This window comes from Cyprinus carpio, chromosome A19, assembly GCF_018340385.1.
Source record: "Cyprinus carpio isolate SPL01 chromosome A19, ASM1834038v1, whole genome shotgun sequence".
In the NCBI taxonomy this organism is placed as follows: domain Eukaryota; kingdom Metazoa; phylum Chordata; class Actinopteri; order Cypriniformes; family Cyprinidae; genus Cyprinus; species Cyprinus carpio.
Genome location: NC_056590.1, coordinates 21897727 through 21921107, shown reverse-complemented (window position 1 = coordinate 21921107; position 23381 = coordinate 21897727). Strand labels below are relative to the sequence as shown.

The window sequence follows — 23381 nt, the reverse complement described above, 5'->3', positions numbered from 1 at the left end:
TAAGGAGACATAAGATGATCTGATCTAATAAATAAGAAGTTAAAAAAGGCCTGTTGCACTGCTCAGTGGGCCCTCTATAATTACATGCTCATAAACCCCCATCATAAAGCGCGAGCCGCCCCTCTCTGTGCCACGTAGAAAGCATTCCAGCCTCCAGGCCTGCATTTCCGCATTTTCCCTGCAAAACGGAGCCCTTTCCTGCGTATTCTCCATGTAAAGTGACACCGGAGCCGTAGGAAGCAGTCAGAGGGAGTTTGAGAATCCGTCCACCACGTCTACACACTTCTCTTCTCAACTACAGTGATCGAGAGGGTTTGAGGAAACTCTGCTGCAGCGCCCGAAAGCAGCAACGAGCCCTTTACAAAACACAAACGGAAGATGATACGGTTATTGGTACAGATGATTCTACCGGCGATCTTAGTGACATTCGTGGCGTGCAACGCGCCGCCGGTACCGTTAGATGACATCGTGATAGAGAAGACGTTCACTCCGGAGCGCTGCGACCGGATGGTCAAGTCAGGAGACTTTGTTCGGTATCATTACATCGGCATGTTCCCTGATGGAAAGAAGTTTGACTCTAGGTTAGTGCAAAATGCATGTTGGACTTCCATTGTTCATCTTCTCACCTGGCCTGAAGCCATTTGCGTTTGTAGAGTTTACAGTCTGTGGAGCTCACAGACACGCAGTCAGAGCAGATATCTGGGCCTTGCTCAGTTAGCATAAATCTTTACTGCTGCAAAAGCACATTATGTACATAAAAACCAGCAAGTTAACATTTTGTAGATTTTAATATGGAATGATTGCATATGTGAGTGAATGAATAGCCTATATGAATGAATGTGCATGTGACTGAGTGAACCAATGAATAAGTGAATGCATGAATGGATGAATGAATGAAGTGAATGGCTGAAATTTTCAAACGAAAAATGAAAAGACATACCTTTTTGAACTTTTTTTAAAGAACTATGTTAATAATTTTTTAGCCTACTAAAATTTTGAATATCGAAGTTTATAAAATAAAAATAAAATACTGTTTTAGTCTTTCTACTTCAAAATTTCATATTTAATTTAGTGTTACTTGCTTTTTCTTTGTAATTATTTGCAAAAGATTTTTGATTTATTTAAGAAAAATTTAATTTCTTAAAAAAAAAAATCGTTTTTACTGAAAAAAAAAATTATATATATATTTTTGCAGTGTAAATGTTTGTTGATTTATGTGTTTGCAGTTATGACCGTGGCACCACCTATAATGTGTTTGTTGGTCGGAAGCAGTTGATCGCTGGAATGGACAAAGCTTTAGTGGGCATGTGTGTTAATGAAAGATGGATGATCAAAATCCCTCCACAGCTTGCCTACGGAAAGGACGGTTATGGTAATGAATACTTTTAAAAACACAGCTCTCTGTTTACCACTTCATGCATGAAAGTCTATCAGTGTAGGTGCCATCAGCACATTTACAATTAAATAGGCATCTACCACTAGATAGCATGCTAATGCTTGAAACTCACTGAGACCTACAATTCCCATGATCCTCCTGTACTCCTGCTGAATCAGAGGAGCATGCATGGAATCTCCATTTGGTGAGAGAAGAGGTGGGGGTGGGGGTTGAACAGATGGGGGTGTGAACTCCAAAGAAGAATGTTGAGCCATGTCCACTTGTCAGAACTAGTTGGAGGGATGTGTATAGGAGATACAAAGAGATGTGCATAGTTTAACTGCACATAGATACAACAGACTGACATTATAAGTAATCTCAGACACATTAATCTCATGATCAGCTCTTTCAGTGAAATACACTTCCCTTGCACAATTTTATTGTAGTGAGTTGTGCAAACAACAACTAATAATGCAGCCTTTATAGTAAACACAAAGTCTCAAGCATTTATTGTCCTTCTTTAGAGAAGCTGGTTTTAATCAGGCTTCAGTGGGCAGATTTTAAAGCTGCCAGGCTGGTTTGACTTTTATTTCTCACAGTATTTTTATGTCATTCCTTGTCAGGTGACATCATCCCCGCAGATTCCATCCTTCACTTTGATGTGTTGATGTTGGACATTTGGAACACAGAGGACAAGGTGCAGATAAAGACCTACCACAAGCCAGAGAGCTGTGTCCGCACTGTACAAGTGTCTGATTATGTCCGATACCACTACAATGGTACTCTGCTCGATGGCACGCTGTTCGACTCCAGGTAAGATGAGTCATATGGACCTCAAAATAGATAAATAGAGAGATATTTTAAGTAACTCATATTTTATATTGAATAACATTTATTAAACTTTTTTTTCTATGCCAACAACAATAGTTCCACAGCCGCCGTGTTACAACAGCGAGGGAATGATCGGATGTTTATGAACAAATCAGTTAGCCCAATGATTCAATGACTCATTCATTTGAAGTTATATTAATCAGCAGTTTTTGAACAAGTCCTTGTTCAAGACTTTCACACGTCGCAACCTACTGGTGTATGTAACATCCAGAAAGAGCCACACAAAAAAAATCCCTATCACTAATGACAGCCTGTAACAGAGGTTTATTTGTTTATAAAAAAAAAAAAACTATTAAATTAAAATAAAAAATTGGATTAAAATATATAAATAGGATAAAAACTTTATTACAATAAATAAATAAAAAAATAGATTAAACATCTAACAGTAATATACTGAGTATAAAAATAATAGTATAAGTTATAAACAAAACCTTTTTCAAGTGTATTTCTGAATTTTATGCATTTCCTGATTAGTAATTCATTCTGATTCTTTCATTTGCAGTCACACACGTATGCGCACATACGACACTTATGTGGGGATTGGCTGGCTCATTGCAGGAATGGACCAGGGGCTTTTGGGAATGTGTGTGGGAGAAAAACGCATCATCACCATGCCACCTTTCCTTGGCTATGGAGAGAAAGGGGATGGTGAGAGTCATTTTATTAGTAATATACACTAACAGTGCATGCAAAATAAGCATTACAACATCCAGTTATCTCCACTCACAGGAAGTGACATCCCCGCTCAAGCCTCTCTGGTATTTGATGTGATTCTGCTGGACCTTCATAACCCTAAAGATGAAATCACAGTAGAAGTGCAAAGCCTTCCAGATCCCTGTCCACGCAAGAGTCAAGTAGGAGACTTCATGCGTTACCATTATAATGGATCCCTGCTGGATGGCACATTCTTTGACTCCAGGTAAAAACCCTTGATTTGAACAGAAACTGTTTTTAAAGTGATATACAGTGAACTTATGCTTTCATTTGTGTTTATGTTTCAGTTATTCAAGGAATCGCACATATGACACTTACATCGGTAAAGGCTATGTGATCACAGGAATGGACAAAGGACTCCTGGGTGTGTGTGTTGGAGAGCACAGGAGGATTGTTATCCCACCTCACCTGGCGTATGGAGAAGAGGGCACAGGTGTGTGCTGATCAGTCCTTTTATAGTCAAAAGAACATGAGGTTAACTTATCTTTGTATTAATCTCTTCTATCTCCTTATACAGGAACTAAGATCCCTGGCTCAGCTGTGCTGGTGTTTGATGTCCACATTATTGATTTCCATAACCCATCTGATATAGTTGAGATCACCGGTGTGAAACCAGAGAATTGCACCCACAATGCAAAACGTGGTGACTTTGTCAAATACCACTACAATGCCACTCTCATGGACGGCACTTACATCGGCTCCACGTGCGTTGCAATTATACATTTGTGTATCGTGTTGTTTTGGCATGTTGTCTAACTTAACATTACAAGTATTTGATCATGTTATTGCTAAAAAAATGGGAATCAAAATTAATGGTTTATATTTAAAAAAATGTTTCTAACTAATTTGTGTTTTCCACTGCATCTGTGTGTAACTGCAGGCACAACTCTGGTAAGACATATGATGTGGTTCTGGGGGCTGGACAGGTGGTCATAGGCATGGAGCAAGGGCTTATAGGAATGTGTGTTGGAGAGAAGCGCAGGCTAGTCATTCCACCTCACCTTGCCTATGGAGAACAGGGAGTAGGTAAGACATCCTCTCACAGACACACACATTTTAAATATATATTAATATATTAATTTGAAAAATACAAATATATTCATATTCACGTTAAATAATTATATAATGATGAATACATATCTACATACAATGTTAATAAAATATTTCAATATATTAATATATAAGCAAACGTGTTTCACAAACTTTGAGTAGCCTACACTACTTGCTTTACGGCTGAGATATATTTTACTAAAAGTAATGGATTTTACTAAAAGTGACCAGTGCATCTTACTGATTCAGTGTTTAGTTTAAGTTCAGTTAGTGAAGGACTCGTCTGACTGATTCAAAATGGTTAACTACTAGTTTGTGATACACCCACCAGAGGGAGCCAGAGTAAATTCTTCTAAAAACTACTCTAGTAAGAGTATTATGCTAGTATAGGGTTCCCAATTCAGCATTTGTCTTATCAAACAGCATCAGCTGTCATTTAGTCAGTCAATAAATGTTATTTTAATGTTTCAATTATGTAACAGAGGGATGTACAGTTGGTCCAAAAAACAGCAACTCTATACCAATGTGTATAAATATAGTTCAAACCTCCATACAGAGATTATTAAGTACTATTTCTTGCTCAGATGGTGAGGTCCCTGGCAGTGCTGTGCTGGTGTTTGATGTTGAGTTGGTGGACCTGGAGGACGGTCTTCCTGAAGGCTACATGTTTGTGTGGAACGGCGATGTCTCACCCAATCTTTTCAGTGAGATGGACAAGAACAAAGACGCACAAGTGGACACTACTGAGGTATACTGTTTTATACCATGGGTGCGTGCTTAGCAATTCATCTCCAAAATGTTTATTAAGTTAATTGCTCCACTGTCTGTTTCTTCCATACAGTTTTCAGATTACATCCTGCAGCAGGTAGAAGAGGGCAAAGGTCGTCTGGCTCCAGGTTTTGAGCCGCAACGCATCATACAGAACATGTACGATAACCAGGATCGCAACAAGGATGGACGAATCACAGAGGATGAGTTTAAACTCAAGGCAGATGAAGCAGGCTCTCATGATGAGTTATGAGGCTGGACTCAGGGATGAAGGGTTTTGATTGGTTGAATATTATAAATGGGGAGGGTATAAAGACACTGAATTTGTCAGTGAAGTGTAACTCAGTGATGTTGTTGACTTTAGATGTTTGTCTGAGAGGTGTATGCATGTATGAGTGTGCATAATTGTGTTTATATATGATTTTTTTTGTACGGGTCTTTGAATGTTTGTAGGAGTCTGGAGTGATACAAATGTGCAAAACATTACTTTGTAAAAAAAATCCCTTAAATAAACACATTCCAACCCCCAAAGGATTATTTCACTATTTTACTAAATCACAATTTTATTAGAACCTGGAAAACATTGCTTTTCACAAGTCATGCGCATAGTACTATGACTGATGTTCTTTTAACTCAAGTGTTTCTTCAACCTAATCTAAGTCAACAGAAGCTCGGTAAAAACTCAAAGCTTCCTCTTAAAAGCGAACAGCTGCAAAACAACATTTGTTACATAATTTAAGGTTTTAGCTTGTGGACTGACACACTGAAATGCAATATGCTGATACTGATGAACTTTTAAACTTTTTTCATGATTGAGCATGTCCATTCTGACATGTTCCTGATAATGTTCTCTCAGACATAGCAAATAGGAATAGCGCTAAAACAGTCACTACATGGCTCAATGAACAATGCTTAAGTATAACACAAGCATCATGAGTGTCTGTCTCTGTCTGGTGTTTTTATAATCCTTTGAACGTGTGTCAGTGTGTGTTTAGTAGGTGTGAGATGATAGAGACTCCAAACCGGAACTCAATGTAACAGACATAAGCAAAAAACATACACAAATTAAACTTAAAAAAAAAAAATTAAATTGAGCACAAAATACACTAGCATTGCGGTCCCCAAGTTCAGAGTTAATTGACTGCGAGTAGTGTGTTAAAAAGGCCAAGGCTTAACCCTTTTTCTAAAAAGTGAGAAATGTTATTACTATAACTACATTACATCACATACATACAGTCCTCACTGTCACAAATTACACCAAAATCCATTTAAACGTGATTTAAAAATAAAAATAAAAAAATGTAGTCCATTGTGCCCCAAATTACATGAAAAAAACGTGAAAAATGATGAAGCTTTATGTTCAAATACCACACAGAAGTGACTACAAGGCTTTTTACTGACTACATCAGCCTGCTGACGAGAGAGAGAGAGAGAGAGAGAGGAGTGGGGGAGAGAGACATGCATAACATGCGGCGTGAACGTGAAGTGATTGTAAAATAAGATGTGTGAGAATCCGGTTCGTATTTTGCTCTGTGCCCGAGGGCGGGTGTGAGTGTGCCAGTCCTGCCAAATTAGACACAAACAAACGAGTATGTTTAGAAACAACCGACAGTTAAACTTGACACAGAAAACCTACGAGAATGACCGAGCCAGAAGACATTAGTTGAGGCAAAGGTATTACATTTTGTTATTTAAGTCAACATCAGTTGCTGCTTCTCTTTCTTTTTCACGATTGAATTTGGTTCAAGTGAGAGAGTTTGACAGGTGCGACTCCATCTGTTAATTTGTCCTCGAGTGTTGGACATTTGAGTCTTTAGCAGCTTGATATTAAGTGCATTATAGTAAGTTTATGTTATATGTGGAAGGAGCTATAACACTTGGCCTCAGTGAAGTGGTAAGTAATTTGTTTACCTTTGTCTTGTTTGTCACTGTTTGTTGTGCGCCTGCGCGATTCAAGCATCGCTCGGTCTGTATCACAGCTGAAGTGAAATGAACTTCATACAGCAATAAGATAGATAGGAATTAATTAAATATATTATACACTTATGTGCATTTAAACAATTGTTGCATATTATACGCTTGTGAATTGAGTGGTTTGGAAAACAAATGTATTTGGTTTACTTTTCTCTGTTTAATATTGTTACGTTATAGGATTTAGAGAGTTATAGTAGGAGGAGAAAAATGATGATGCGTGGGAATATTTTATTTTATTTTAAAGATGAAATTTTGGTCTGTATATAAATATTCTATATTGAGTAAAACAAAACTCAGGTAAAACAAAAAAGTTTTTAAATAAAGTAAAACAAATCTTTAAAAAAAGCATTAGAAATGTCATAATCTCTAACGATGTTATTAATGTAACAGTACTTGTTCTTGTGGAATCACTAACAAAAAAAAAAACGAATTATCAAAGAGTATCATTGGGCAGTTCACATGCTTATGTCGTTTTTCCTTGTTTTAGGGAATTTATTGTCTCTTATTGCACCTGGAGAGCATGAATAAACATTTAATGCAGGTTAGAGCATTAATGATTTTTAACATTTTTCTTATACAATACTAACAACAAAATCTTATTTTTTATTGTTAATTTTTTATTTTGTATTCTCTCATTCATGCATTCATGATTACCATATGTCCATCTGCAACTCTTGGGTGTGGTTTCTCACAAATGTCATCTAATTTTTTTCTTTTTAAACAGGTGTGATCATTGTGAGGTGTGCCTGTAATGGAAGGGGAACCTTTACTAGATCTGTGTCACCTGACTGAGGTGGAGCAGACTGTAATTCTCAATGTTCTGCAGAGAGATGCTGAACTACGCAACAAAGAGGAAGGGAGAATACGGTCAGTCTGTGTACAATACTGAACTTATTTGGCAAAAATAAGTTATATGAGCAATGCAAGATGAAACGTTTGTGTTTTCAGGAAGCTTCAGCAGACTGTGTCAGACCCTGTCCACCTGCGCTCTCTCACTGGAGTGTGGTTTCATGAAGAGCGTGCCAAGAGATATCAGAAGGGTGGAACTGATGTTGTTCATGCCTCTATACACCGTAAGAGACATGAAAAAGGTCACATGATCTCTCACTTATTACTGTAGTGTAGTGTTTATGTATTTCTGTGTAATATATACATTTGTTGTCTCTGCACTTAATACTCTGTTCTATGTTTTATTTTTGTAGTTATACCTTTGACAGTAATATTCGATAAAGAAAAAGGTAACTCTTCTCAATTACATGAGCAGCAAGAAGAAGACAAAAGTACAGAGATAGAATTGCAGGAAAAAATAAATGTAAGCGAAGATGACAAGGGTCAGGAACTGAAGGAAAGAGAAAAAGTAGATGGGGAAAGGTTGGTGCAACTTTTGGTGACATCTCTCTACGTTAATGTAGGACTGAACAAGCTGAATGCATCTAAACAGTCTGTGTATTAGTACGATGATACATACAAATCATGTGAATGAGAAACAGGAAATCTCATATATGTTTAAAATGCTGTTTAAACATCTAATTTGGTTGAAAACTCTCTGGGTCTCATTCACTAGGTGTGTATGACCATGTTTGCATGCAAATCATGATTTATTAATATGTCTGAAAACAGTCATTTTGAATGATTTTTTTTCTGTGCAGAGATCACTTATAATCAATTATTAGTCTAAATATGATCCACTGTCTTATATTGTGGTACTTCTTTTTTAGTCCCATTCCTGTGGTAACTCTTGAACAACAATCCAGGACAAGACACATCTCAAAGGTCAATTTAAGTTTCAGATTATAATATATCTTTGTGAAATACGTGCTACTGCATGTGAGACATTTCTAATGTTCTTGCTTTGAACAGAATAATGCAGCAGAAGAAAATTGTCTTAAAGGTAAAATAAACTATAATGATCTGATAAATGACAGTTGTCTAAATATACAGTAAATTATTCTGAACTCCGGTCTTCTCACTTAATTTTTCCTTTGCACCCCAGAAAGTGTTGGAGAGTCAGGGGACAAAGAGAGGAGAATGTTGCCAAGTACATCACCGACTCTACAGGTCTGTTCAGCAAGGCCAGTTGTTCAGATACACACATCCCTGGAAACCCTTTGTATAATGTGTGTGTGTGTTTCTGTAGATCGACTCAGAGGGGGACATGGATTCCGGCAGCACTGAACTAGACTATACTAGGTTTGGGTCAGTTAGCAGCTTGACCTCCCATCATATGGTAAGATACACTCTCAGGCACAACTTGATCTTCTGCACCAACAAAGTTTTGAAGGTGTAAACAGTCTAGTTTCTATGTGGCTAGATGAATGGCAGTTTGATGAGCCTGTACAGTGTGGGCGATTTCGGGGGTATTGTGGTGTCAGGGCAGATCCAGTTCTCGTTGCAGTATGATGTCAAGAAAGAGGAGCTTCATGTGCACATAATACGCTGCCAAGAGCTTGCACCGGCCCGAAAAAATCGATCAGACCCGTAAGTATACTTGACCATAGTCATTTTCTTTCAGTCATAACTCAACTATTTATAAAAGCAGTCATGCTACATTTACTATTATTATCAATGCTGAAAACAACAATGGTACTTAATATTTATGTGGAAATATTGCTAAATCTTTTCAGGATTCTTTTGATTAATAGAAAGTTCAAAAGAACAGCATTTATATGAAATAGAAATCTTTTGTAACATTATACATATCTTTGCTATCACTTACTGACCCCAAACCTTTTAACAGTAAAGTATGTCTGTATGCTTCTCTTAAACATAGATATGTTAAAGTTTACCTTCTCCCTGACAACACATCTCGCAGTAAGAAAAAAACTGCAGTGAAGAGGAAAACATTAAATCCAGTCTACGATGAAACCATGAAAGTCAGTTCTAATTAATTTAATATTTCACAGATTATTATTCCTAAGCATTTAAAATACTTTATCAAACTTACAGTACTCCACTCAACTATAAAATGTCGCCTGTACCAGTACAAAGTGGGGAGACTGGACCTCCAGGCACGTGTGCTGAGTATGTCAGTGTGGCACATGGAGAGAATGAGGAGGAACCTCTTCCTGGGGGAGGTGGAAGTGAGGCTGGGTCAGTGGGACTGGAACCAGAGCCAACCAACCTGGCACAACCTCCAGCCAAGAGTAAGCCCATTTCAGTGATAATCTAAACTCTGTAGTGAACTAAACCTGTGATAGTCAGATTCTCATCATGAGAGTCTTTCTCTTAATGTACTGTAGGTTAAGTTAAGTCCAGATGACATTATCAGCAGAGGAACCATTCTGTTCTCAATTAAGTTTGTACCTCCAGGTTCAGAGGGTGAGTCTGAGCAGGCACTTCATATTTACAATCTCTATATCTGTATTTATATGCAGGACCATTGATAAATTACATGTGGCTCATTATAAATTTATTATGCGCAGACCCACTCTCCACTCAATAAAAGGCTAAACTGTAGAGCGGGGCAAATAGTAGTAGAGCAACTTATTTTTATCAGGTATCTCCGTTGATATAAAATATTTGAAGTACCCCCTGAGGTTTTATGTTCATATTTTAATAATTTAACAACACATTCGCAAGTTCACAGTAATGCAGGTAAACAAATAAAATATGTAATCTTTTTAGCAAGTGTTTTTATTTCAATTTGCGATTTGATCTCATAAGAAAGCGTCTTAAATTCTGTTGCTGAAAACAGGCACAAAGAATGTTTTTATATTATCATTCTTAATTGTTTTTGAATTATTAATATTGTTGTTGTTAACTCTAAATATAAAAAATAAAGACAAAATTATAGTACTGCTTAATAATACAGTTAAATATAAAATACATTTTTATTTAAATTACATTTTTTATTAAAAGGGAATCAACAATAATATTTGAAAATTATTAAAAATACATTTGAATTACAATACAAGTTACAAACTACCAGTTGCAATACTAATGTACATGTAATTGTTCTAATTACAAATCTGATAAAATGCTGGAAACTGTTCACAAAAATGTTAAAATGTATCTGACTAAAATTCAGTCTTTAATGATTTCACCATGCAATATTGTGATTTCAATTTCATTTTGATTAGTTGTGCAGCCATAATTATTTATTGCAATGTTTTTGTGGCTATAGGAAGTGGTTGTCCACTGACTGGTGAGCTCTATATTTGGTTGAGGGAGATTGTTGGTCTACTTCCCTCAAAACGTGGCGCACCCAGTACATATGTTAAAAGGTGTGTGTGCACTTTCTTAGTAGTTTGCTGTTTGATTTTTGATGTTGTTATTTCTTGAGCACACCAGTATGGTTTGTATATGTACAGTGTGGTATTACCAGATGAAAGTGGCGTCAGTGGCCAGAAGACTGGGGTGGTTCGAGGATCTGTCAACCCAGTGTTTAACCACACCATGGTTTATGACGGGTTTCAGTCCAGTGACCTTATTCAGGCCTGTGCAGAGATAACGGTCTGGAGTCCGCACCCCCCTGGCTGCCTGGGTGGAGTACGACTCAGCACTGGCTCAGGTAACACAGCTTTGAACATAATATACTTGATATATAACTTAATATAGCTGAGAGGTAAGAATGTGTTTATATGTTGCAGGTGTGAGTTACGGTCAGTCTGTCTGCTGGATGGACTCAACAGAAGATGAGATCAGTGTGTGGTCAAGTGTGATTCAGAGCCCCAACAGCTGGGTGGACACTAGTCTACCTGTCAGAACCAACTTACAGCTCTGTTCTGAGTGAACTTTGTTTAACCTATGCATAGTCACCCTGTGACTTTGGTTGTGTAACATTCTGTAATACACTACAAAACTTTTTCCTAGATTTTTTCACCCAGTTTGCAGTCTGGACGGGTATTGAAGATAGCTGGCAAAAATCAGAGCCAGTCTGCGAATTGTGGACGGTTGGGGTTGATACATTTCACAGAACATTGCATAGTATGTGATGGGCACAAACTCTGACTTTTAGGCTACGTTTACACTAGTGCGTTTTCATTTTTAAACGCATAATTTTTGCTACGGTTACGCCTGTCATTTACACTATCATGGCATTTGAAAACTCAGGGGTTGAGTTTCAGTGTAAACAGACTAAAACGGAGAGTTTTGAAAACGATGGCCTGGCTGCCCACATTCGCTCTGTGTATCCTTGATGACCATGTAAACAATAACATCATGCTCATTGCTGTACCTGCATGAATGGTCATGTGACATGCGTTTTCAGTTGTGTAGTGTGGACGGAGAACATTTCAGAAACGCAGTGAAAACGCAAGTGTTGACTAGGATCGTTTTCATTTTAAAATAAAAACGCACTAGTGTAAACAGGGCCAGCTTCAAACTATGGTTCCTATGGTTTGATATCCTTGGGTCTGAGGATATCAAACATGTTTTTACATTTTGAGCCAGTTCTAGAACATGTGGTGGTGTATGATGTGACCTAACTGACTTAACTCCATTCAACTACAGTTGCAATCTGTACAGGGCAGAATCACCCATGAGATCACCCTACATTAATAGTCCTCACACACATTTCTTTCATGAAATCTGGGGGAGGGAATGAGAATCCATTGTTTAACTTAAACTGTCCTCTTATGAGAATGGTATTTTCATCTTTCTGCTTGTGGTCTCATGGTGACATTGACCACACATTTTGTCTTTAAATAAATGCACATTGCATCAGTTTTTACAAAAAAAAAAAAAAAAAAAAAAAAAAAAACTATTATGTCAAGTCATTGTTTATTGTATATCTTTTTTTGTCGGATTATTAAATAATCTGTTTTGAAACCAGTGTTTATTTTTACTTGCATAAGAGTGAACTAAAAATAAATATATAAGATGCTAGAGACATTCTGTATAATTGTAATATATGTTAAATGTTATTGCATTTATTTGCTTCTTTCTAGTGTGTAGTGTGGACAGAGAACATTTCAGAAACGCAGGAAAACGCAAGTATAGGCTTTGCCCACATTTTGTTTTCGCTATGGCAGTATCAAACATTTCTGCGCTACTTCCCATGTCCCATTTTAGTTTCTTTTGGCTACTTTTTTTTTGCTATTTTAGTTTCAAACATTTCTGTTAATTTCAAGCATGGCGGAGAAGACAACCAGTGACTGTAAGGTTTCATTTATTTTATCCATCTAATCTATTTTGTTTTCTCTTGACTTTACGGTCATGTATTATGTATATAAATAACCATCTGATGCTTATTGTATGTATATCACACAGTGAAAATAGCATTTATTTGACCGAAAATCCGGAATCGTCAGCAAGCTATGGTTTAGTGGATGAAGTCAGCGCAGTAAATGTTTGTTTGGCAACAAATGGGACGCTCCTTTTTATTCAAAGTTCGATAGATATTGACTAAATATTTCATATAAATTTTGGCTTTAATAAGATAACACTTTAACGAAATGAATTCGTTAGGACTGAAGTGGAAAGTAGGATATTTCCTATAATTTCATATAACTGGTGTGAAGTGCATCTTTTGATCCATCTATATAAATTTATTCATAAGCTATTTAGGAGATTGATCTTCATCTGGAATATTGCCAAGGATAGAAATCAAACAGACCTTATTAATGTTAGATAAACAGCAGGCTACTCGACTGCGCCCCGTGATTTAATTGGTTGGTATATTTCCTGTAATGTTTTTAACTCTAGATCATCCAAGCAGGGATGAAGACCGGAGAAGTAGGTTGTTTGCCGTCTTGTTGGGGCCAATATACTTTTGTATGTTTTAAATATCCTGTGCATATAGCGCTTCATCGTTTCTGTTACAATATCATGAGATTTTGGCCAAGTGTATTAAACAACAAGAACAACTAAGCGCCCATATAACTACAATAAACGTTATATAACCTGTAAAAGTTGATGAAAGCGTATTATGCGATGCATATGTTGCCTCAGCCTCAGATGCGGTCGTTCTGACAGACAAAACACAGATCTCCGTCATTCGCTGGTCAAAAACTACATCTGAGCTTGATTTTAATGTAGCCTAATGTTAAGTGCAAGTAGGCTATCTAATACAATACCAACACTGATAATGCAGTGTTTACTTACTGACATTTTTTTGTATTTTTGAATTTTTTTTAAAATTGAGATTTCAAAATCATCTTAAAGCTGAATAATTAGCTAAGTTTTCCATTGATGTAAGGTTTGTTAGGATAGGACAATATTTTGCTGAGATAGAACTACAACTACAACTACTACTTTGAACACATCCACCACAAAATCAGACTTTGGTACCGTCTTTTACTCTGAGATCGATCTGAAGTTCAATGCAGATTTAAAATCATAAGAAATGGTTTACTGATACTGTTTTTGAAACCAAATCTTTGCATAACTACAGGGAAACACTGCATCTAAAAATGGTTTTGGGAAAAAATAGTTAATTAAAAAATGATAATAAATAAAAGCTTATACATCAACTCAAATATGGTTATCTAATAAGCATGTGTCCTATTCTGTGTACTAAACTCCTGAAACATTGGTGTCTTTTTGAAACATAGGTGTCTCTTCGTATATGATGTAACGATAGTTTTCTCAAAATAAGTCAAATGCTCATGAAGTGACTCAGAGCAGTTCTAGAGATTATGTTTATGTGTTCATGTACTCATATATTGAGACGGCAGAGGCTGAAAACACCACAAGCTTCAACAGGCCTGTGTAGTTAATGAAACCGCATGTCTGCACCATTAATTTAAGGCGTCGACTGGGAAAAAAAATCAGGCCGGGAAATCTCACACTCATACACACAAATTTTGAAACATGGACAACCCTATTTTTTTGTATGGAACTTAAAAAAATGGTTAAATCTTTAGGTTGGGGACATGCAAAATATTTAAAAGTTCTCTCCTGAACAGCACCTTCACTTCCATTTTTCTTTTCATTCTCTTTATTTTAAATTGCCTACATGTCAAAATTAGTACATCTCTACAATATCTTTATAGAAAAATCCTAATACTGTACATGAGTCATGTTTTTCCTTTACAAAAATTAACCATGCTTTTATTAAAGTAAAAGTACAGTAACCAAAAAGTACAGTAACCAAACCAAATGGATTACCATTTGTATTTATTTTTACTACAAATTCCATGGTTAAACTATGGTTAGTGTAGCAAAAACCTTGGTTAATTTGTGGTTATCCTGGTTTAACAATAGTAACCTTTTTCTCTGGATTTATAGTAAAATCATGTTAATTTTCGTAAGGGTTGTGTTGTTGTCTGCCCTACCCTCTGGACGAAGGTGTGAGCAGACTCCAGACTCGGAAAAATAGGTTGCTGGTAACCTAAACTGCACTCAGACAAAATGGGCTGCCCTGCAAGGGTGGTAGGGTGGTGACAAAATTGAGCTCAATGTGGGACCAGGGTCTTGAAGGAACAGACAGTGGTTGAAGGAGTCTCCCGGGGGTGGATTGGAAGTCTTACAGCTAGCACAAACCGAACAAGCAAAAAGACAAAACCCCGAACGTCACGAGCCATGGATTGCCACTAAAACCGCTGTGGCAAAACGATTTTTGCAGATCTGCCCCTTTTTTCTCATTACAGAGCGAGGAATATTAGGGACTTTTTTAGTCAGATCGGATACTTGTGTCAAGGATAGTATTGATGGGGGCGTAAATAGGGATGTTGGTTTTTATCCTTGTCTCAAATGCGCTGCATGTAAAAATTTTCGCAAAAGATGCTTTGAGTTTCGGAGTTGCACATATAAAATTAAACAACTGGTATCATGTGCTTTCACTAATGTGATTTATCTTGTCTGTGGATTAAACAATAAGGTGTCTAAGACAAATAGACAAATTAGAACTCGGATCATTGAGCATATAAGCGCTATTAGGAGAAAAGATTCTAAATCGCCTGTGGCTCGCCATTTTGTTGAGATGTTTCAAAATTTGAAAGCTTTTGAAAAGTTGACAGACTTATAGAGGAGGGAATTTAGAAGGTAGACTTTTGCAGAAGGAATGTAAAAGAACATCAAAGGTAACATGGAGGTAGATCAATCTTGTTATGGAGGTGCTTTGTTGTTGCAGACCATTATGGTGAAGATTATAATGCATTCAGTGCAGAGACTGAAGCTTGTTGATCAATAGACTTTCCTGCAGGACAGCCATCCCAAAGTATACATCCAAATCTACCTAGCAATACACCCAAGCTTGGTTCAAGGATCAGTTGAAGAATAACATTTTTATTTTGTATTTATATAGCCTACTCATCAGCTGTTTCTTAAGGAAATAGCTTAATATTATCACTGTAAATCAGCGCTCAACATGTTGAATTTCAGCCCATTGTAAACAGTGCCTTATGTTACGTACACACTGTCTCTTTTTACCTACAAACTCAAAAAACTAATACAACACCACTAGCTGGCGGAGTTACATGTGTTCCTAGGTCATATATTTTGTTGACCCTGGAACAACATTTTAATCCAAAAATTTAGTCTTGACCATATCCCTACACCTAAACCTAACCTTAACCATTAGTATTCCCTAAAATCAAAGGAAATGATAAATGAAATGATAGATTAATGACACTGATGTTCAAGCACCAAACATGAATTGTAAGCTTAAACTTCATAAAAACTATAAACTGGTTCTTCAAGTCTGATTGGTTAATTACAGTGTTGCTCCAGGGTCAACCAAGATGTTGATCCAGGAACATGTTGTATTTGGTATAATCAGGTTCTTCATTTGTTCCCTGAGATTATTCTGGTAGTTTAAAGTTAATTTAATTCTTCTAAGTTCTAATGGCTTTTGCATATTTCAACCAATAATGCCAGCATTGGAGTACTTTTAAAAGCATGACTACATATTAGCAGTGCGTTTGCTCAGGGGCGTCGCAAGCAGGGGGTGATGGATTGGTGCAAACACTAACATTAGACCTCTTCTTAATTTTATTGTTTTGTTTCGGGACTTTTTTCCAGACAGATGAGACCTTATTAATATCTCCAGTGAATTTCTGACTGGTTTCTTTAGATTATACTATGTGGCTTCTTCTAGCTGGGATCGTGCTGCTGGTGTGTGATGCAGGTAAAGTGTTGTCTAAGTAAAAGAGAAAACAACACACAACAGGAAGAAAAAGCAGAAGTATATTTCGCTATGTGTTTTAGTTAGAAAGAAGTTGATTAAATGAATTGTGTAATTTCTCTTTATTTTCTTCCTAAGATGCCACACCAGTCGGCGGCAGAACAGTTCCCGATTTTGGAAAGATGTATCATGTCAAAGGTATTGTTGTCTAATTATATACAGTACATCTCAGTACAGGACAGGTCATTTTACAGTTGCATATCCCTTTTATGTAGGTGAGCTCTCTCTGCCACATACTGAGATAAAAGAACCGTTTGAAGCTTGGTACGACCTTGAGGGGAACAGAAGTCGAATCGACTATCGTAATGGTCAGTGATCTTCTCAAGATAAAGTCACACAGTATTGAAATCAAAATAGATTTTGTATGTCGTTTCTCATCATTGACGCTGTCTATACAGGCAAAGTGCATACCTATCTGATTGGAAATGACTTGGACTATGGTGCCATTTACAAGATCACACCAGTCACCACTGAAACAGAAATCCAAGCTACTAAATTTTTCCAGCTTAACGGTACCAAGGAGAATCCAATACGTCCACAGGCAGCACTGCCTGATCTGCAGGGCTTTGGAGTATGTACTACTTAAAGGCCCAGTTCACATAAAAATGAAAATGTCATGAAATCATGTCGTTCAAACCTAAATGACTTTCTTCTGTTGCAGTTTGAGAAGATGGAGAATTATGAAGGTGTTCTGTGTGAGGTCTGGAAAAAAGTCACACAGGCTGGCCATAAGAAGAACACGTATCGTCTGTGGGTCACACGTCCAGAGGGAAATGATTCCCCAGCCACCCCACACCGCTTTGAGATGGTGGGCTACAACACTCTTTTGGAGTCCCACAATGACAAATACACTATTGACTACAGTGACTTCAGCCCACAAACTGAGTCTGACATTTTCATACCACCTGGAGGTAACTGGAAAACAAACATTCAGTGAAATGCTTTTGGCTGACCACACACACTTCAAGATTTTAAGGCAGATTTTAAGCTGATTTGAACCCCCAAATTATTGGGGGGCGTAGCCTGATTTGAGGCTTGTCACAAATTACATATATTTAACTGCTCCTGATCGAGATGGAGCATCCCCAAACTCAAATCGTAAATATCAAACATGTTTGATATTTATGACTCTTGATCACGCTGCCTCTAACGTGATAGCCAATGAGAGTGAGCAAGCCGAGTCACCTACGGGATGTTGTGTGATTCTATAGCTGAAACTTGGCAGCCACAAACATGCCACGAAAGTAGAGTACTGAGAAAGAACATCACCCATATTCTTTTTTTTTTCTATTTTGTTTTTTGTTGTACAACAGAACATGCGCCAGAAGAGCTAGTTAACAGCATCGATAGTCCTACATTTGGCTTTCTTCTTGAGTCACGTTTGATCTCCCAAGTCTCCCAAGTGAGATTTTGTGTTACTGTGAAATCGTTCCTACAATCAACAAGTATGTGGTCCCGCGGTCTGACCAAATCATCTAGTGTGCACGTTTAGAGGATTATAAGGCTAAAAATGAATTGAAACTGTCTTCATTTCTGTGGTCTCCCATGGTTTTAAAATCAATCTGAAAATCATCTAGTGTGTCCCAAGCCTTTGTCTGCTTCTTTTACACTTTACAGATCATCCAATCAGAGATTCACTGAGGTATTATGTGTTTAGGAATGACCTGGGGAGAGTTTCCTGATCCTGTTGAGGAGCATCAAATATTGGCCAACCCCATTCAAGACTATGTCAACACCTCCCCTGTTAGCCACGCCCACCGTCTGTTTGGCCCCTATAAGGAGAAGTTTAATCGTCAGTATGAAAGTGAGAAGGAGCATGAGGAGCGTGAGAACTACTTTATACATTCTCTTCGGTGAGGAAAAACAACAAACATTGCAATGTATTAGTAGTAAATAATATGTGAACTTGTCTAATTTAAGATATGCATGCTTTCTTTTTTACATCCTCTTCCTCCTCAGGTATGTGCACTCTATGAACAGAGCTGGCCTTACATACAGTCTCGGTATCAATGACTTCTCTGATTGGTCAAAAGCAGAGTTGGCCAGGATGACAGGAGGTTTACTGATTCCAGATCAGGAAAAGGATGTTACAGAATATTAGTTTGTCATGCAAATGTAATGGGGTGGGGTGATTTTTTTTTCTTAAAATCTTCATAAAACAGATGTTGAAATAATCTTTTCTTCCCTATTCCCAACTGTTTTGTTTGGGACTTGATTTTGTCCATCGGAAATTGATTGGATTGTTGTTATTTGCTATTGCTATGATCTCATGTTACTGGTTTCAGCAGACAAAAACTCAATAAAACAGTTTTGATCTGTGAGTAGTGTAAATTGATGTGATGCTTCAACCCTAATCAAACACACATGAACAAGCTCACCAAGGTCTGAAGCATTATTAGAAAGCTACAGGCAGGTGAGTTTTAATTAGGGTTGGAGCTGAACTCTGCAGGGCCGCGGCTCTCCAGGACCGGAGTTCGCCACCCCTGGTTTAGAGAATGAAGATATAGCGCAGTGAATGTTTGTTTGCCAACAAATGCGACACTCCATTTTATTCAAAATTTGAAAGATATTGACTAAATATTTCATATACATTTTGGCTTAAATAAGATAACACATGAATGAAATGAATTAGTTAGAACTGAAGTGGAAAGTATAGGACATCTTATAATTTCCTATAACTGGTGTGAAGTGCATCTTTTGATCCATCTATATAAATTTACTATGTATATCCACCTTTTTCTTCAACACGGAAGTAAGCCTATATGGGTAAGACTTCCGTAAATAACGAGGAGAATAACAACGTGCAGTAAACGGTAAAACTGTTTGCACTACAAACCAGTGTGTTCATAAATTAAAATAGTACATTATAATAATATGATAAGACACACCAACTTTAAATATCAAGCAGCAAAACAAACTATTTTGTTCAGCTAAAAATAGCTGGACAGAGTGGACACAGATGAGACTGGAAGCCAGACCCATAGAATTAAAGTTTTACGACAAGAAAAAGCTATTTAGGAGATTGATCTTCATCTGGAATATTGTCAAGGATAAAAATCAAACAGACCATATTATAGATAGATAAACAGCAGGCTACTCGACTGCGCCCCGTGATTTAATTGTTTGGTACATTTCCTGTAATTTTTTTAACACTAGATCATCCAAGCAACCTAAGTATGCAAGAGTACGTTTTTTCTTAGTTATAGAAAAACTGATTAAATAAATTGTGTGAGCTCTGTATTCTTCCCCCAGTTGCCACACCAGTTGGTGTTAGAACAGACCGGGACCACAAAATCAGTCATAAGGGTAAATTTTTGGAAATTAAGGTCTCAAAATAATCTGAAAGCTGAATAAATAAGCTTTCTATTGATGTATGGTTTGTAAGGATAGGACGATATTTGGCTGAGATACAACTATTTGAAAATCTGGAATCTGAGGGTGCAAAAAAATCTAAGAAAAACTGCCTTTAAAATTGTCCAAATGAAGTCCTTGGCAATGCATGTTACTAATGATAATATATTTTTTTATATATATTTATGGTATGAAATTTACAAAACATCTTCATGGAACATGATCTTTACTTAATATCTTAATGATTTTTGGCATAAAAGAAAATCGATAATTTTGACCCATACAATGTATTTTTGGCTATTGCTACAAATTTACCCGTGCTATTTATGACTGGTTTTGTGGTCCAGGGTCACATATATCTGCTTAATTACACAGTAGGCCTACATCCCAGTATGGTCCATTTACACAACTACACGAGACAGACAGAGTGAGTCAGTGTACCTGCGAACCGTGACAGTCACAGTACTCCTCCTCCTAGGAGCGCTTCCAGAAGAACTAACCTGTCGATTGTAATCATCAATAAGGGAGTGATCCAATATGTCCCTGTCAGGAACCCAACTTCTCTCCTCTGTACCATAACCTTCCCAGTCCACCAGCAGTGTTGGGAAGGTTACTTTGGAAATGTAATAGGTTACAGATTACAAGTTACCTAATAGTAGTGTAACTTTTTCAATTACTTTATAAAAGTAATGTAACTGATTACTTTTGATTACTTTTCTAAATTTCTAATGAATGTTTATTTGCAACTGTTAATCATTTTCAAACATTTACACCATGCAGGGGTTAACCTTACAGTAGTGCTCAACACTGTCATACTTTCACAATCCTTTATCACTTGATTTAAGATGATCAAATTTGAACACATCCACCACAAAATCAGACTTTAGTACCGCCTTTTACTTTGAGATCGATCTGAAGTTCAATGCAGATTTAAAATCATAAGAAATGGTTTACTGATACTGTTTTTGAAACCAAATCTTTTCATAACTACAGGAAACACTTTATATATGTTTTTCCTTTACAAAAATTAACCATGCTTTTATTAAAGTAAAGATACAGTAACCATATTCTCTTTTTTTTGGCAAATGGATTACCATTTGTATTTATTTTTACTACAAATTCCATGGTTAAACTATGGTTAGTGTAGCAAAAACCATGGTGAATTTGTGGTTACCATGGTTTAATAATAGTAACCATTGTCTCTGGATTTATAGTAAAATCATGTTAATTTTCGTAAGGGTTGTGTTGTTGTCTGCCCTAGCTCCCCCTAAACCTATTATAAAATATGATTATTTTTCTTCAAAATTACTACTGTAACATTACAAAAGATAATAATGATGTCCTTTATACTGTATTTTAAGTGATGACTGATGAGCAATGGGCTGCTGCTGCTTAACTAAGTAAACAAAAACAAAACTGCAATTGCATATTTACAGATGAAACTGACCTGCACTTGAAACCCTGAACAGTAGTTTTGCTTCTCTGCTCCACCTGTGCGCATTCACAGTCCACTCCATTCTCTCTCTCGCATTGATTAATCTGATCCAAACCGTTTGGTGGAGGTGCGGAGAGGCTTTTACCGGTGGCGATCGGTCTGGGCCTTGGTGCGCGCACCCACCTGAAGGAGGCACCTCTGGACAAAGGTGTGAGCAGACTCGGAAAAATAGGTTGCTGGTAACCTAAACTGCACTCAAATGAGGGGGGCCTGTGGATGACACTGGCAACGAGTTATGTGCATACTCAACCCATGAGAGTTGCTGAGTTCAGGAGGATGGATTCTGGGACACTAAACATCACAACACCCGCTTCAAGTCTTGGTTAACCCACTCAGTCTGGCCGTTGCTCTAAGGATGGAAACCAGAGGAAAGACTGACACTCGCCCCCAGCAACCAACAAAAAAAATTCTTTCCAGAATTTAGAAACAAATTGGGGTCCTCTGTCAGAGACCATGTCTGTCGGGAGGGAATGAACGCAAAAGACGTGATCTATGACAGTAACCGCTGTCTCCCTGGCAGAGGGTAATTTGGGCAGGGGAATAAAATGGGCTGCCTTTGAGAACCGGTCCACCACAGTCAAAACACTGTGTTGCCCTGCAAGGGTGGTGACAAAATTGAGCGCAATGTGGGACCAGGGTCTTGAAGGAACAGACAGTGGTTGAAGGAGTCTCCCGGGGGTGGATTGGAAGTCTTACAGCTAGCACAAACCGAACAGGCAAAGACAAAACCCCGAGCGTCACGAGCCATGGATTGCCACTAAAACCGCTGCTTAACTAGAAAAATGGTACAATTAACCCCTGGATGGCAAGCGAACCTGGAACAATGATTTCACCGATTAACGTCAGACCACAACCCTCCGGCACAAAAAAACAACCTGCTGGGCAACCAGACAGAAGCATTACCCCTTGTAAGACTGTAAACCGGCTAAACATAAATCTTACTCAGTTTTATGAAATTTTTTTTGTTTATTAGAATGTATTTCAGTTAAATTTTTTTTTTTGATACATTGGAATATACTCTCTAGTGATTCGGTGTTCAAAACGATTTTTGCAGATCAGATCATTACAGATCAAGGAATATTAGAGACTTTTTTAGTCAGATCGGATACTTGTGTCAAGGATAGTATTGATGGGGGTGTAAATAGGGATGTTGGTTTTTATCCCTGTCTCAAATGCTATAGATGTAAAAATGTTCGCAAAAGATGCTTTGAGTTTCGGAGTTGCACATAAAAATTAAACAACTGGTGTCATGTGCTTTCACTAATGTGATTTATCTTGTCTGTGGAATAAACAATAAAGTGTCTAAGACAAATAGACAAATTAGAACTCGGATCATTGAGCATATAAGTGCTATTAGGAGAAAAGATTCTAAATCGCCTGTGGCTCGCCATTTTGTTGAGATGTCTCATTCAGTCTTAGAACTAAATTTTAAAGCTTTTGAAAAGTTGACAGACTTATAGAGGAGGGAATTTAGAACGTTGACTTTTGCAAAAGGAATGTAGGTGGATTTTTGTTCATAAAAGTCTACACTCTCTTGGTATGAATGAAGATTTGTCTTTGAATTGTTTTTAAAAATGATTTAATGATATATTTGGGGGATTCAAAGAGTACTTGGGTATGATGTTTATTGATTGTATACACAAAAAACTGGGACATCTTGCCGAATGCCACTCTTGATCAAGAAGAATATATATATA

At 37.3% G+C, this 23381-nt stretch overlaps 3 protein-coding genes across 7 annotated transcripts; all 3 read left to right on the top strand.

The window, feature by feature from the left end:
• The first annotated feature begins 144 nt into the window (after window positions 1–144).
• LOC109092078 (peptidyl-prolyl cis-trans isomerase FKBP9-like) lies at window positions 145–5329 on the top strand. Its single transcript, XM_042777036.1, has 10 exons — window positions 145–581; window positions 1227–1372; window positions 1999–2188; window positions 2769–2914; window positions 2996–3185; window positions 3268–3413; window positions 3498–3684; window positions 3861–4006; window positions 4615–4778; window positions 4872–5329. The coding sequence occupies exons 1-10, from the start codon at window positions 379–381 to the stop codon at window positions 5049–5051; spliced, it is 1698 nt and encodes a 565-aa protein (XP_042632970.1). The 5' UTR covers window positions 145–378; the 3' UTR covers window positions 5052–5329.
• Window positions 5330–6277: 948 nt separating this feature from the next.
• Window positions 6278–12476, top strand: LOC109065973 (synaptotagmin-like protein 1). Of its 4 annotated transcripts, none has more exons than XM_042777041.1 (16): window positions 6278–6472; window positions 7260–7313; window positions 7497–7639; window positions 7721–7845; window positions 7975–8143; window positions 8491–8545; window positions 8633–8663; window positions 8766–8830; window positions 8910–8999; window positions 9084–9250; window positions 9543–9645; window positions 9754–9915; window positions 10012–10090; window positions 10896–10995; window positions 11083–11282; window positions 11362–12476. In XM_042777041.1, exons 3-16 carry the CDS (start codon window positions 7524–7526, stop codon window positions 11502–11504), a joined length of 1605 nt encoding a protein of 534 aa, XP_042632975.1. In that variant the 5' UTR covers window positions 6278–6472; window positions 7260–7313; window positions 7497–7523; the 3' UTR covers window positions 11505–12476. The 4 variants fall into 4 exon arrangements, with proteins under 4 accessions (XP_042632975.1, XP_042632972.1, XP_042632974.1 ...); XM_042777038.1 differs by having other exon boundaries at window positions 6279–6472; window positions 7721–7863; window positions 11362–12473; XM_042777039.1 differs by lacking the exon at window positions 6278–6472 and adding an exon at window positions 6486–6692 and having other exon boundaries at window positions 7721–7863; window positions 11362–12473.
• A 358-nt stretch (window positions 12477–12834) lies between these two features.
• LOC109065971 (counting factor associated protein D-like) lies at window positions 12835–19156 on the top strand. Of its 2 annotated transcripts, none has more exons than XM_042777033.1 (7): window positions 12835–12869; window positions 16917–16976; window positions 17054–17146; window positions 17237–17409; window positions 17500–17749; window positions 18496–18691; window positions 18798–19156. In XM_042777033.1, the coding sequence occupies exons 1-7, from the start codon at window positions 12845–12847 to the stop codon at window positions 18937–18939; spliced, it is 939 nt and encodes a 312-aa protein (XP_042632967.1). In that variant the 5' UTR covers window positions 12835–12844; the 3' UTR covers window positions 18940–19156. The 2 variants fall into 2 exon arrangements, with proteins under 2 accessions (XP_042632967.1, XP_042632966.1); XM_042777032.1 differs by lacking the exon at window positions 12835–12869 and adding an exon at window positions 16638–16781.
• The last annotated feature ends 4225 nt before the right edge of the window (window positions 19157–23381 follow it).

Bases quoted from the DNA above. Each gene is read 5' to 3' on its own strand.
- LOC109065973 (XM_042777040.1), top strand. From the start codon at position 7,524: ATGGAAGGGGAACCTTTACTAGATCTGTGTCACCTGACTGAGGTGGAG. The intron at 9,916-10,011 runs GTAAGCCCATTT...AATGTACTGTAG, and splicing joins GGCACAACCTCCAGCCAAGA to GTTAAGTTAAGTCCAGATGA. The intron at 11,283-11,361 runs GTAACACAGCTT...TATATGTTGCAG, and splicing joins ACGACTCAGCACTGGCTCAG to GTGTGAGTTACGGTCAGTCT.
- LOC109065971 (XM_042777032.1), top strand. From the start codon at position 16,736: ATGTGGCTTCTTCTAGCTGGGATCGTGCTGCTGGTGTGTGATGCAG. The intron at 16,782-16,916 runs GTAAAGTGTTGT...TTTCTTCCTAAG, and splicing joins GCTGCTGGTGTGTGATGCAG to ATGCCACACCAGTCGGCGGC. The intron at 16,977-17,053 runs GTATTGTTGTCT...CCTTTTATGTAG, and splicing joins AAAGATGTATCATGTCAAAG to GTGAGCTCTCTCTGCCACAT.
- LOC109092078 (XM_042777036.1), top strand. From the start codon at position 379: ATGATACGGTTATTGGTACAGATGATTCTACCGGCGATCTTAGTGACA. The intron at 2,915-2,995 runs GTGAGAGTCATT...CTCCACTCACAG, and splicing joins CTATGGAGAGAAAGGGGATG to GAAGTGACATCCCCGCTCAA. The intron at 3,685-3,860 runs GTGCGTTGCAAT...GTGTAACTGCAG, and splicing joins GGCACTTACATCGGCTCCAC to GCACAACTCTGGTAAGACAT.